Source organism: Camelus ferus, chromosome 5, assembly GCF_009834535.1.
Source record: "Camelus ferus isolate YT-003-E chromosome 5, BCGSAC_Cfer_1.0, whole genome shotgun sequence".
NCBI lineage: Eukaryota > Metazoa > Chordata > Mammalia > Artiodactyla > Camelidae > Camelus > Camelus ferus.
The window spans coordinates 6,733,083-6,746,261 of NC_045700.1; the positions used below are offsets into that span (position 1 = coordinate 6,733,083).

At 55.4% G+C, this 13,179-nt stretch overlaps 2 protein-coding genes across 8 annotated transcripts in view; one reads left to right on the forward strand and one right to left on the reverse strand.

The window, feature by feature from the left end:
* Positions 1-7,438, forward strand: part of FAM168B (family with sequence similarity 168 member B) — a 33,017-nt gene extending 25,579 nt beyond the window's left edge. For 3 of the 5 annotated variants that reach the window (XM_032479247.1, XM_032479249.1, XM_032479248.1), the window contains exons 4-6: positions 640-1,050; positions 2,741-2,866; positions 3,196-7,438. In XM_032479247.1, coding sequence (XP_032335138.1) covers positions 640-1,050; positions 2,741-2,853 — 524 coding nt within the window. In that variant the 3' untranslated portion in view covers positions 2,854-2,866; positions 3,196-7,438. The remainder of the gene's footprint in view (positions 1-639; positions 1,051-2,740; positions 2,867-3,195) is intronic. The other 2 variants (XM_032479251.1, XM_032479250.1) reach the window with 1 other exon arrangement.
* Positions 7,439-7,964: 526 nt separating this feature from the next.
* The window catches only part of ARHGEF4 (Rho guanine nucleotide exchange factor 4), a 200,728-nt gene continuing 195,513 nt past the window's right edge, over positions 7,965-13,179 (reverse strand). For all 3 annotated transcript variants that reach the window (XM_032479252.1, XM_032479253.1, XM_032479254.1), the window contains 5 exons: positions 12,794-12,923; positions 11,067-11,198; positions 10,262-10,505; positions 9,559-9,636; positions 7,965-9,136 (listed from right to left, as the gene is read on the reverse strand). In XM_032479252.1, the coding sequence (XP_032335143.1) occupies positions 8,985-9,136; positions 9,559-9,636; positions 10,262-10,505; positions 11,067-11,198; positions 12,794-12,923 (736 nt within the window). In that variant the 3' untranslated portion in view covers positions 7,965-8,984. The remainder of the gene's footprint in view (positions 9,137-9,558; positions 9,637-10,261; positions 10,506-11,066; positions 11,199-12,793; positions 12,924-13,179) is intronic.

Here is a 13,179-nt window from a genome sequence, read left to right on the forward strand (position 1 = left end):
TGATGAATACCCAGGAGTGGAATTGCTGGGTCATATAGTGGTTCTATTTTTACTTTTTTGAGGAACCTCCATACTGTTTTCCACAGTGGTTGCACCAATTCAGATTCTCACCAGCAGTGTAAGAGGCTTCCTTTGCCTCCACAGCCTCACCAGCACTTGTTATTTGTGTTCTTTTCGATGACAGCCATTCTGACAGGTCAGGGGTGATGCCTCGTTGTGGTTTTGGTTTGCATTTCCCTGATGACTGGCGGTTTGAGCATCTTTTCATGTGCCATGCTTATTTAAAACAAATTTCTAGAACTGGAATGGGGCCAATGCCACATTGTGCCCCACTGGAAGGGTGTCCTAATTTATATCCCAACAGGACAGGTACTTCTTTCCTGTTCCTATGTAAGTTTACTCTCAGTAGACCTTCTCTTTGGTTTTTCCCTCCTCCCCAACCCCCTCCCCACGCCCCCCTTGCACGCGAAGTGTAAGAACTGCAGTCTGATCTTAGTGGAGCACGGGGCCCGGCGGTGTCGGAACTTGACTGTGCTCAGGGCTGGAACACTGCCTGGCTCCCCGTTGCACACTTGGGTCCTCCCCTGTGTCCGGCCGAGTGTGGGTTTCAGTCAAGGCCGCTGGGCTTCTCTGTTTCAGGTTACACTCCTGGCACACCTTACAAAGTGTCCTGTTCCCCCACCAGCGGGGCAGTGCCGCCCTACTCCTCCTCCCCCAACCCCTACCAGACGGCCGTGTATCCCGTGCGAAGTGCCTACCCCCAGCAGAGCCCATACGCACAGGTAGGCCCTGGGCGCTGCGTGCGGGGAGTCGGTGGCAGCGGGGCTCTGGGTGTGGGCCCTGGTGGCACTTGTCTCTCTTCTTCCCCACAGCAAGGCGCGTACTACACGCAGCCCCTGTACGCGGCGCCCCCTCACGTCATCCACCACACCACGGTGGTGCAGCCCAACGGCATGCCGGCAACCATGTACCCTGCGCCCATCCCTCCGCCCAGAGGCAACGGGGTCACCATGGGCATGGTGGCGGGGACCACTATGGCCATGTCAGCAGGTGAGTCCTTGGCGCTGGGCGCTGCTCTATGATGGCAGGAGAGCTGGCGCGGAGAGCTCTCCCGTCCTCCGAGCCTTGGCTTTGCCTTCTCATGGCTGGAGGCCGGTGGAAGGACAGCTGAGTCTTCTGGGAAGAAATGGCATGTTCTCTTTTTCTTTCCCTCCCCTCCTTCACTTCTTTTGGTTGAGAGGAGACTGGAGGGGGAGCTTAGTACCTGCCCTGCAGACCATGATGTGTCCGTTTTATTTGATTTTCCTCTCTGGGTTTGATGGGGCCACTGTGGTGAGCGTCTGGCAGGAGGGATGAGGAATCACCAGATCCCCAAAGTGAGCACGTACAGCTTGTGCGGAAGGGGGTCCTTTGTGATTGGGGGCGGCCCTCTCCATCCTTGCCTTCAGTTGGGCTACCAGTGCAGGCCGAGCTGCCCGCATCGTGGTGTTTTGGTCAATCTGGGCAAGCTGGTCCTGTGTTCACAGAGACGAGCTGCCTGTGGGACTCCTTCATGGACTTGATTTCCTAGGACTTCCCCAGGTTGGGAAAGCCAGCCTCGGTGCTCTGAGGCCCCTGCCGGGAAAGACCTATCTCCCTTGAACCACAGAGCGCCAGGGGCCTTGATTGAATGTCTAGTGGCCAGGTTCCCTCCTGTGGGCTTGTGAATTGTCTGCAGCAGGGGCACCAGGTACACAGCATGCACGTGGTTGCCCATGGATGTGATTTAAAAAGAAAAAAAATACCGCTTTCTCTTTGTTTTTCTAGACTTTACTTCAGTGTAAGGAAGATGTGTCAGAGAGAGAGGTGTCTCAGGATACTGTGTGTGTTTCTGCTCTGAGCCTCTATTTTATTTGGTTTTCTCATACTCACCGATGAAGGCAAAGGAGAGCCTGGCACAGAGACTGCAGATCTGAGACCCAGAGCTGGGCCAGGGAGCGCGGGGGTGCCGGGTGAGGCTGCCTGGCGTGAGGCGCTGCCTGCCTACACATGGACGCAGAAGCCACGAGCCTTCTGCAGTCACAGGAAGGACACTCATCTTCATGTCCTCAGATGCCACGGGGTTCGGGGTTTGGCGTCTCCCTCCCTCTCTCCCCCTCCCACGTTTATGACCACCCTGACCATCTCCAGGTACACCGTTCAGTGGTGTTAGCGCACGGTCATGAAGCAGACCTCCACGGCTCTCTCGTCTTGCAGAACTGAAGCTCTGTGCCCATCACACAGCTCCCCTTTCCCCGGCCCCAGACCCTGGCAGCCCCCGTTCTCCTTTCTGTGGCTGTCACTTCAACTCCTCCAGGGGCCTCACAGAAGTGGAATCATGCAGTGTTTGTCTTTTCGTGTCGGACTTATTTCACTTCTCAGCATAACGCCCTCCAGGTTCATCCATGTTCTAGCACGTGACAAATTTCCTCCGTTTTTAAGCTTGAATATGCTTTTTTAATCATCGCACCTGCAGAAATAATCGAGTGTGCGTGTATGAGGGGGAGACACAAGGGCTTTTGCAGGCATGTTATGAGCAGGGCTGGCTGGGCGTGTAAACCTCTGACTTGTGTGTGGCCCAGAGTCCCGAATCCACCCCTGTGCGCCTCCCTTCTTGCCAGGGGGGCCAGGCCAGAGCGCTCTGGTCCAAGGTAGCCGGACCAGAGAGCCAGCGGTGTGTGGCCGGCACTGCCCTCCACTGAGATGCTGCTCTTTCTTCCAGGTACCCTGCTGACCGCCCACTCCCCCACTCCTGTGGCCCCCCACCCTGTCACTGTGCCCACGTATCGGGCCCCAGGGACGCCCACCTACAGCTACGTGCCCCCTCAGTGGTGACTGCCCTGCAAATGTAAGTGACCGGGGAAGCCCAGGGCCAGCTCTTGACTGACAAGAAAGATGCTGCCTGACTGTTGATCCGGAGGCAATGTGGTGGTTACATTTGTGCCCTTGCTGGGACCCTGCCGAGTAGGAGAGAAAAGGAAACCGTTGAGTGCGTGCCGGGTACCCCGTACGCTTTGCTGCACACCTGGGCTGTGCTCTGATCTCCCACTCGCCTCCTGCAGGAAATAGGATTCCACTTGTAACTGGACGTCTCTGTGGGGCCCAGTCCTGCCCTTTTTCAGAGCAGTGGTGCCGGAGGCACGCTGTGTGACCGTGTCTGTGTCTCTCCCCACCCAGGTTCGAGGATGGAGCTGCGCAGCCCCGTCCCGGAGGTTCCACAGCTGGTGCTGCAGGCCTTGCGCCTCCAACCAGGACTCTCTTCTTAATGCTCTCGACACTTAGCTAAACACTACTGCGGCCGGCCCAGCCCGCCCCAGCGCCCTCAGTCTCCGCCTGACTCTGGGTTGGTCTTAGAGCAAATCCTGTTTTGTGGGCTGCCAGGCAACTTTTTAGCTAACTGTAATGTAAAGGGAGTATTAATCTGTTCTGAATCATACCTAGTGGAATGCATGTTCAAAACAACAAACACAAAAACAAAGCTTGCTCAACCTACCTGCAGTGACTGATGCAGAACATCATATGCAAAATCTAAAGGGATGGACAAGTATCTTACAGCCCGTATCACTCATGCACTGTGGTAATGTGTGCAAAGTCTTAAAGTATTGAAGTGAATTTCTTCCTAGAGCATCTGAAATCTCTTCGATGATTCTTCAGCCTTTTGGGGTTGACGTGGGTTGCCAGGTGGAATCATGGCCTTCGAGTTTCCAGCCATTGGTCCTGGCACACTGACCGCACTGGGAGAGAGTGTAGGGGCCACCGCTGTGTGGGGTGTGGCCAAGGTCATGGGCGCCCCTTTCTTGCTATTTAGCTTTGTGGGGTCCGTGTAATGTGGACATTCTTAGGGGTTACCTTGAAAGATGAGTAGGGGGCCAGGCCAGAGTTGGTTTAGGTGTCCGCAAAGCAATTTCCTCTGCTATCTAAATTTTCAGTTCAGATCTCTTTCAGATAGAGATGATGTTTTTTCCCTGTATCTTTATTGGAAAAGTCCTGTGTTGAGCTAAATTATTTTCCTAGGGTGGAAGATGTGTGAGAGAGAAACAGCCACACTTGGAGGACGTACTTACTGGCCTCCCCTTTATCTAGCTTAGAGAATCGTTCCCTTTTTCTCCCCCAAGAAGTGTCTGCGTCACCTGAGAACAGACGGAGGAGGCAGCGCTGCGCTCCCTTCCCACAGAGAGGGCAGAGATTTCAGCTGCGTGTTGTGAAGAAAGGTGTATATTTAAGAACTATTAAAAGGGAACAAACCTTTATTTGAGGTGGATAGTTTCTTGTAGAGAGGCAGTTGGCTGTGGTTAGGCCCATCCACCTGATGGGACTTGTGCTCTGAGACCACCTGGAGGAGGCTCCTGGAGGGGGGGGGAAGCCGTGAGCCTTCTGCACTCTCCTCCTACAGCTGAGGGCACCCCGCCCAGAGCAGAGGGCCAGCAGAATCAGAAGGCCTGCCAGGATCTGTCACAAAAGGATTTTGTGTTTAAAATCTGAATATTGTACATAAGAAACCAGGAGGACTTTACAGCTTAAATGTGCCCAGCTTGACTCGATGGGGGTGTGTGTGTGCACGCGCGTGTGTCTGTCTGTCCGTCTGTCCATTTGTGTCCTCAGGTGGAGTCAGAGCTGCAGGGCACCCCTGCTCTGCCCCATCGTCGTTTCAAGGGCTGCGGGCCTCGGGTAGGAGGGACCTTAATTACCTATGGCCCTGGCACTGGTGTGGCGGCCAGCCCCAGGTGCTGGGTGGTACCCCTGGCCCCGGGCCTCTAGTAACCTTATCTTTTATAGTAAGTACTCTGCATAGTTTTCTTTTTCACATTTTATTTTGTAAGAAGTTTAGGAATATTTTTGCATGGATCATTGTAAACAGAAGAGTCTTTATTCCTAATGTGTGTAACGTAGTGTGTTTAATGATAAGAACTTTAAATTGCTTCAAGAGCACTTAACCCACTTTGTGTGTATGTCTGTGTGTGTGTGTGTGTGTAGCAGCCATTTCCCCCAAGCGCACCGTTTTATGTCCACTTCCTCAACTTTTTGCTGGTGATTCCACCTGTATAGCGGATGGTTTGTAACATGGATATGTCCTAATGGTTCCGGGGGCCGAACTGTTCTAGTAACAGGGAAGTCAGTTTCCCCGGGTTAGTGTAACAAATTAGGAGAAAGTGCCATCTTAGTATGTGCTTTTAAAAAGCCCCAAACAACAGAATGGAAACGCACGCGCACGCACACACTCTCCCTCTCCCTCTCTCTCATGACTACCTGTAGGGCTGGAGTCATTTGAGTTTGGGAAGAAGATAGACGTTATGCAGACTGTTTCTTCAGGCTTGCCTGAGACTTGGCACACACAGGGTGAGTGTTTTCACGAGCACTGAATTTAAATGATGTTTTCAAGAGAAAGAGAAGAGTGGGTTGCATTTTTTTCCCCGTTTACATCAGCTTTATAAACACTTTCCCCCTATGATTTCTAAAAAAATCTTATTTCCCTTGTGTAAAGTTGAGTTGGGAGACTTCATCAAATACTTTTGCATCGTGGAACACATCTGTGCAGAAATATTTTCAATTGGAAACTATCAGGGCATCAGCTAGCAAATATGAAAGGTAGATCTTGGCTGACAGGTAAGGATCTGGACATAATGAATAGTAACAAAACTCATAGGTTGTAATTTTAGCCGCATTTAGTTGCAGTAAAATCAGTTAAGGAGTAGAACTTCTGTCACAGAGTTGCATAATTTGATATCCCAAGCGCAGCAGTAGAACACGTGGAGAAATCCTGCATTTTCTGTATGTGACATTCCTAATTTGAGAGTCCTTCAGCTGAATTAACACTTAGTTTAGAAGCTGAGACAGGCAAGTAAAGGAACTAATTCCTATGAACACAGATACCGTTTGTCGCACAGCCTCTCCCCCAGGTTAGGAGGTGTGTTTCCCTGCTGATGCAAATCCTGCTTGGCCCTGGGACGGGTGACTGGACGCTGGGCAGTGAGTGATGGCCCCATCAGCGGCTGCCTCTGAGGGGTAACCCTTCCTGGTTGCGGGCACAGAGGCGCTTTCGGAACCCGTGTCCCGTGTTCAGTCTTTTCGGCAGGTTCTCGGTGGGGTGGTTAGGCCTGCGGTTGTGTCACGTGGCTCTGTCCCTGAATGCCGTGCAGATGTAGCACTTACGGGAGCCGTCCGGGCCTGGGTGGGGCTGGGCCCTGGTAAGCGCACGCCTGCCCTCCCCGGCTGCACTGGCGGCGGCCTGGCAGTGGCGGGGGAGATGGAGTCTGCGGGCGCCTGGGGTGTGCTCCTGTCTGGAGCCCGCCTGCCTGAGGGCAGACACAGGCCCGCTTTCAAAAGGAGACCCAGATTTCTTACCCCGTCCCTGGGCGCCTTTGGAAGCAGCATTACTCTGACCATTGGGCCACCTTCTCCCCATCTGGCAGCAGCAGCCGGACACCCCGGGCCTTGCCAGCCTGGGTGCCCGTCTGATGCCCCCATGGGCGCAAGGGCAGGGTTAAGGGTGCATGGCTACGTGGGGGGCAGCTTCTGGCTCTTCTCTTGGTGCTTCCGAAGTTGGGAGAGGTCTCTAAAGACGCAGGGTTGTCCTAGGGGGCCGGCATCCTGCACGGCTCGAGCACATCTCAGATGGCGGTGTTGCCCTCCTGAGCTGTTTGTTACCAGCCTGAGCCTTCTGAAAGTAGCCTGCAGGTGACACGCTGCAGAGGAGGGTCTGATCTGTTCAGGTGGGACGTTGCAGAGTTGATCCTAGGTGTTTCAGAGGACTTGTCACTTTCCGCACCCTATTCATCTGAAGAACAGAAACCCTCTGGGGTAAACTGGTTTGAGTCCCCAGGACTAATGTTGAGTCACTTGGGACCTGAGAGGGACCTGAGACGGAAGAGAGGCAGGCATCTCTGCAGGGAACCTGCAGTGAGCCTCAGGACATTCTGTGCGCCCAGGACTCATCTTGGCCTCCCGGGTCCTGTCAGAGTCTCCTGGGGGCCTCGTGCAGACTGCCAGGCAGTTGGATACCTGGGCTGGATCTGATGGCGGGGTTGCTGTGACGGTCACTCAGGAGAGGCCCCAGGGAGCCACCTGGGTTCTTGTTACTGACTAGGAAACGGTTCCTTTTATTTTATTTTTAATGATTTTTAGATACTGTTTTTTTAAACCATTCTCTTGGTACTTTTTTTAAGCTTAAGTCAGCACCGTCTTCCAGTGTTAAAGGCACCCCTCACCTCTGCATTGAATTTAAAGTGTCAATCGATACAAAGAAATGGAACATCCATCCTGAGCCAGTTCCATTATGTGTAAATTCATACTATTTTAATTTTTTATGCAATCTGATGAGTAGAAGAGCTCAGATTTAAAATTCTTAAAAAAGCACGTTTATGTAACAAGAATTGTTATGTATTAATACTGCAGTTTTCAATAAAGATTGACTTGTGTTGCATGTTGTGGTTTTCATGGTTTTTCCCCGTAGGTTCTGTCTCCTGGATGGGAGGTGGTGCAGCTTCTCCCAAGTTCAGGAAATCCAGAGGTTTCACGCTCAGCCCTGGTGACCTTTGCCGCGTGCAGGGGGGTGAAGGCAGCACATTGCAGTGACTGTTTCCCTGGGTAGGAAGGGGAGGGGAGCTACCCTTCCTCCTCCTCTTCTGTTCCTCTGGCTCGAGGCCTCCTGGGAAGAGGATGCATTCGTCCCCCTTTGACCCAGAGAGCCCGAGAGAAGGCAGACGGCCTGTCCCCCCTGTCCCCCCACCTCGCATTTGCTGCCTTCACCTAAGCAGACTCACGGAGAGGCCAGGGAAGGAGGGTGGAGACAGCTCTCAGCCCCAGTGCCCCACCGCCTCTCAAGCACTGGGCCTCCCTCCCCCAAGCTCAATTCTCCAGGATAAGGAAAGGCCCTGGGCAGAAACAGGTAACAGGCTTGGGGAGGAGAAAATGCAGACACCAACAGAAAACAAGGGCTGGCAGCCAGGTTATTTTTCACAAGTTTCTTTATGAAATTAAATGTGGTTTCTGGCTTGGAGAAGGTATAGTGCAAGAGTGACTGTACATGCTGCTCATTCCCTTGGGCCGTGGGGCAGCTCTGCGCTCCGCACCCCCAGCCAGGCCCCGGCTGCTCTCCAGGCGCCCCTCAGTGGGATGTGGGCTTCCCTCCACCCACACGCCCACCAGCCTCCGGGTGGGTCAGTCCTGGATGCTGGGCCACAGAACTCAGTCCTTATGGCTTCTCACGCTCACGTAGGGTAAGGCAATCTTTCTGTGTCACTAATTCTTTTTCTCCATCATTAGGAAAACAAGAGTCCAAACAAACAAAAAAAAAACACTGGAACCAGGTTCTGGAATCATCCCACGGCAACAGGTGGACTAGTCACAAACCCTGACAGGATTTAGCTGACTACGGTTTTGTTTTCTTTCCACTATAAACAAACACATCACAAGTGAATAGGTGTCCAGCAGCCAGGGGCGTCTAGAGGGACTGGGAGGCAAAACCTGGCGGATTCTGGGCCAGACAATTTTGTGTGCAGAATTTCTGGTTCCCACCCGCCAGGGACGCAGGCTGCCTGGCCACCAGCTGGGGGCCTGCGTGGAGAGTTGGAGGGCACACAGCCTGGCTTTGCAGGTGGCTGAAGGCAGAGACGGTCTCCTGCCCAGAGGAAACAGGAGCAGGAGGGATGGTTCGCTGTCCAAAGCGGCCATTCTCGCGCTGGCCTGGTGGGTGGTCTGGGCTGTGGCCCCCGAGAGGCCCCCACAGGCCTGGGGGGGCGCTGGGAGGTTCGCATGCTGGGGGCCTGCCTCTCCAGCTGGGTCTTCAGTGCCCCAGTAGTGGGGGAAGAAACTCCGAATAGGGGCACTGAGCGCCTCCCACGCTCAGCCCCGCTAACTTCCAGTTCGCATAATGCGCAGAGGAGGGAGGGCCGGGTCCCATGGGCCTCGAGAAGAGCTGGAGGCCCGCTGGCCGGGCAGGTCCAGACGGTGCCGTCGGGGGCGCGGGCTCACTTGCGGAAGGGCGCCAGCCGGCTGATGCTGTGCCAGAAGGTGGAGGGCTTCCGCTTGGGCTCTGCCAGCACCAAGACCTGTTGCTGGGGCAGGCTGGCGGGCAGGGCCGGGTGCTTCTGGCGCGTCAGGTAGTAGGGCCGGCCGAGGGCTGGGCAGGGGGAGAGAGCAGGGTGAGGGGGTGCCTGGGCAGCCAGGAGGCCGCCCCCTTGTGGGTGCCTCACACGCCCACCTTTGCTTCCCCGTGGGCCTGGGCTGCAGAGGAGCTGGATGGGGGCCTGGAGCTGCGCACGGGCACCCCTTAAATATCTCTGTAGGAATGGGCTGTTGGCTTCTGGGCAGGAGGTGGTGAGGATGCCTGCCAGGAAGCAGTCCCCCTGGGGCAGTAAGCACTGGCGCCAAGCGACTGCTCAGGGACTGATGTGGGAGTCCAGCACCTACACGGCTTCCATTGGAAACAAACACCTGCAAAGGGCCTTGGGCCCCTCTGAGGACTCAGGATCCTTTCGGGGTCAGAGAAGGGTTTGAACGTGGAAGGCCGCTACAGGTGGAGGTGGGACCATCCCCTCTTACCTTTGGGCTTTCCGAGGGCCTGCTGCTTGCTGGCGTTCAGCATGGCCTGCTTCCTCTGCAGCTGGGTGATGGAGAAGCCTGGGAGGGGACCGCAAATGAGACCCCTGCTCCCCTGTGAGAATGCAGCTGCCCTTCCACCTCCTTCATCCCAGGCCCTCGTACCTCCCGTCCTGGCACTGGGGCAGTCCTGGGTGCCTGCACCGCCCACCGTGTTTGGGATCCCCTCATGCCTTAGAGACTCCGCTTCCTGACCCACCCGCTGCCTGGGCCTCCCAGGCAGAGGAGATGCTCTGAGGGGTGCTCTGGTGCCCTGCTTGGGGGCCCTCCTACCGCCTCCCTCCCTTTCCCCCATCTCTCCCCCAACCACTCACTGACATGACCACTGTCCTTTCTCCCCACTGTAGTGGGCGGAGGCTCCCAGATCAAGAACCGACCTGGGCACTGCCCAGTATGACGGCCAGGGGCCCAAGGACAGAAAGGGAAGGCAGGGGTCGGGGTTGGGGAAGGCTTCTGGAGGCCAGTGCGCCTCTCCACTCCCACCCACCGAGCAGAGGCCCCCACCCTTTGGAGCGTGTGTGGTGGACATCACCCCCCAGCCCCAGGCCAGCAGGCCCAGGCCTGGGGCCGAAACCAAGAGGTGTCCCGGAGCCTCGTGGAAGGCCAGGCGCGCCTGGCAGTGGAGCAAGGCTGAGCGGGCTCGCACCTGTCTCCTGGTCCAGCCGCACCTGCTCCCGCTCCCTGGCGAAGGCCCTGAGCCAGCGCTGCTTCTGCTCGGGCTTCTTGGCGCACAGCAGGTGGCTCTCCCCGGTGGGGCCGCAGCGCAGCCGGAAGGCGTTCCTGACGCTCACATGGAGCTCCTTGTCCTTCCCGTCCTCCAGGTCCACCACCTCCAGGCCGTCCATGTCCACCCGGCCCTTGTAATACAGCACGTCCCGGCGGAGGAGGTCCTGCCAGAAATGCTGTGAGCTGCCCGCCCCGCCGGCTGGCCCCGCCTCGCCCCCTTGATTAACTGTCTGGCCTAGGGGTCTTTCAACACCTAGACTCTTGTGGAAACAGGCAAGAGGCCAGGGCCCAGGGCGCAGGGCAGAGAGGGGCACCGGTCTACTTGGGAAGGCTGCCCAGCTAGGGCCGCTTGAACCAAGTTTGGAAGAAGTGGAAGCTAGCTAGCCGCCAAGAGGAGGTTCTGCGGGAGCAGGGGCCCCGGGGCTGGGGAGACGAAGCTGAGGTCTGCAGGGAGGCGGGTGTCAGGAAAGAGGGTGTTCTTAACAGCACAGGGCACTGGTCAGACTGGGAGGACCAACCCCTGGGCCCTGGGCTACCAGGCTCACTCTGTAGAGAGCCCTGGCCCCACCCCGGCCAAGGGGCCTGAGCAGGGAAGGGCCCCGTGAGAGAGGAGTTGCGTGTGGGCGGCTCCTGTTCTCTGGACAGCTGCTTCCAGCCCTTGGCTTCACCCCCTCCACTTCCTGCTCTGAACAGGCCTGTCCAGCAGGAAGGAGCAACACTGGTACCTTCTTACAGTAGATGAGCTGGTGGTCAAAGAGAAAAAACATCCTCTGCTGGCTCCTGGCTTGAGGCTGGGTGACACGAGTCAGCTCCCCGGAGTGGATGAGTTCTGAGCTCCTGACCAGGAGATCTTCCCCCTGGGGGCCCAAGGGGAGCAGTGAGCGGAGTGCACGCTCTGCGGGGCTCTGCGGCCCACCTCCATTGCTGGCCAGCTGGGTGGGTGGGTGGGGTCCGCACTGGCCCTGCCTGCCCATGGCCCCCACCAGGCCAGGGTCTGCAGCGAGCAGCAGGAAGAGGTTGCTCCTGAAGCCCAAGGAAATGGAGGGGAGTAGAAGGGTGGTCTTGGGGGAGGGGGTACAGCTCAAGTGGTAGAGCACATGCTTAGCATGCACAAGGTCCTAGGTTCAATCCCCAGTACCTCCTCTAAAAATAAATTAAATAAATAAATAAATAAATAACTTAATTACCTCCCCCCAAAAAAACCTAAAAAAAAAAAAATAAAAAGGTGGTCTGACCCACAAGTTGGATGTCTGCTAAACAAGGCCCCACAGGTAGCGAGTGGTGTGAGCACTTGCAATGTGGCTAATCGCTATAGAGGTGTCATCTCAGTAAAATATACACTGATTCTGAAGACTTAGTATGAAATAAAGAATGTGAATATTTTGGGGGAGGGTATAGCCCAGTGGAAGATTGCATACTTAGCATGCACGAGGTCCTGGGTTCAAGCCCCAGTACCTCTGTAAAAATTAAAAAAAATAATAAACCTAATTACCCCCCTGCAAAAAAAAAAAAACTAAAAAAAAAAAAAGTATTTCACCAATGATGTTTTATGTTGATTACACGTTGAAATGGTATTTTGAATATGAGTTAAATAAAACATCATTAAGGTTCATTTCACCTGTTTCTTTTTTTCAATTTTAAGATGGCTACTAGCACATATACAGTTCCCAGTGTGGCCCGTATGGTACTTTGATTGGACCGTACTGCTTAAGAGAATCATTAGACCTAGCTGAAGGTCACCTCTGAGGCGGGTCTTTTAGGGGCTAAGGCGGTCTTCCTCCAGCTAAGTGTCCCTAGTACCTGAGGGCCCATTCTCAGACTTCAGACTTTCAGATGAACCCCTGCCCCTTCCAGTTCCTCCAGGAGAATGCAAACCGCAGTTGTTGGCAGCCGTTCAGTCCGGGAAGAGTGACTTTGTGTGGGTCCTTCGTCAGGGCGGGGCCTCAGAACCAGTCACCAGGAAAACAAAATCAAAACACCCAAAACAAAAACCACAGCGCTCAGACCCACTCCCAGGGATTCTAACTGTATTTCCAGGGTGGGGCCCAAAAATCTGTATTTTCACAGATTGTTATGGCTGGTGGTGGAGGTAGAACAGGACAGTAATGTCACCATCGTTCAGGCCTCCGTGGTGCCTTAGGAGGTGAGACTGGCCCACACAAGGGGCCTGTGCAAGCCAGGAGAATGGAACCAGGAGGCTCCGACTGCTGGCAGTCCATTTTGGGTCATGCTGTGGCAAGCCTGACCTTTTGGGAGCCCAGCCTGTCCTCGGAGGCTGGCTGGCTGCAAGCTGGGAGGAGCATGGTGGCATCTCACATGCCCTGTGCTCCTCACTGGGAAGCAGCACTCTGGGAGCAGCGCTCAAGGCCTGGGGCTCGGTGGTGGGCCGGGCTGGCGGGGCGGAGGACCAGCTCCTGTTTCCATGGTATTCTCCGGGGTGTCAGGCCCTCACCTCCCAGTCCTCTATGGAGCTCTGCCATTGAGCAATCTTGTCGATGTTCTCCAGTCTCCGTTTCCGCTCATTGATGAGCTGGGCCACGTTCTTCATGGCATGTAAGGCAGCTTCCACGTCCTTGAAATCCCTGGGGTGGAGCAGAGATGGGAGAGGGCTCCAGGATTGAGAGCAGAGGAGGGCTGGGGGCCCCCGTGGGTTGTGCCCCTGAGCCATCTCTCCAGCTATCAAGTGCACACCCCCACCCTCTCCAGAGCAGAACTTAATATCCAACCCAGTGCTCTTCCATAGCATGGACAGCTCAGGAGCACAGGGGCTGTTGTGTGTTTCCCTCTGTGCTGTGCCCACAGTGGCGCCTGGCACACCACACAGGGCTTGAAGAGAGA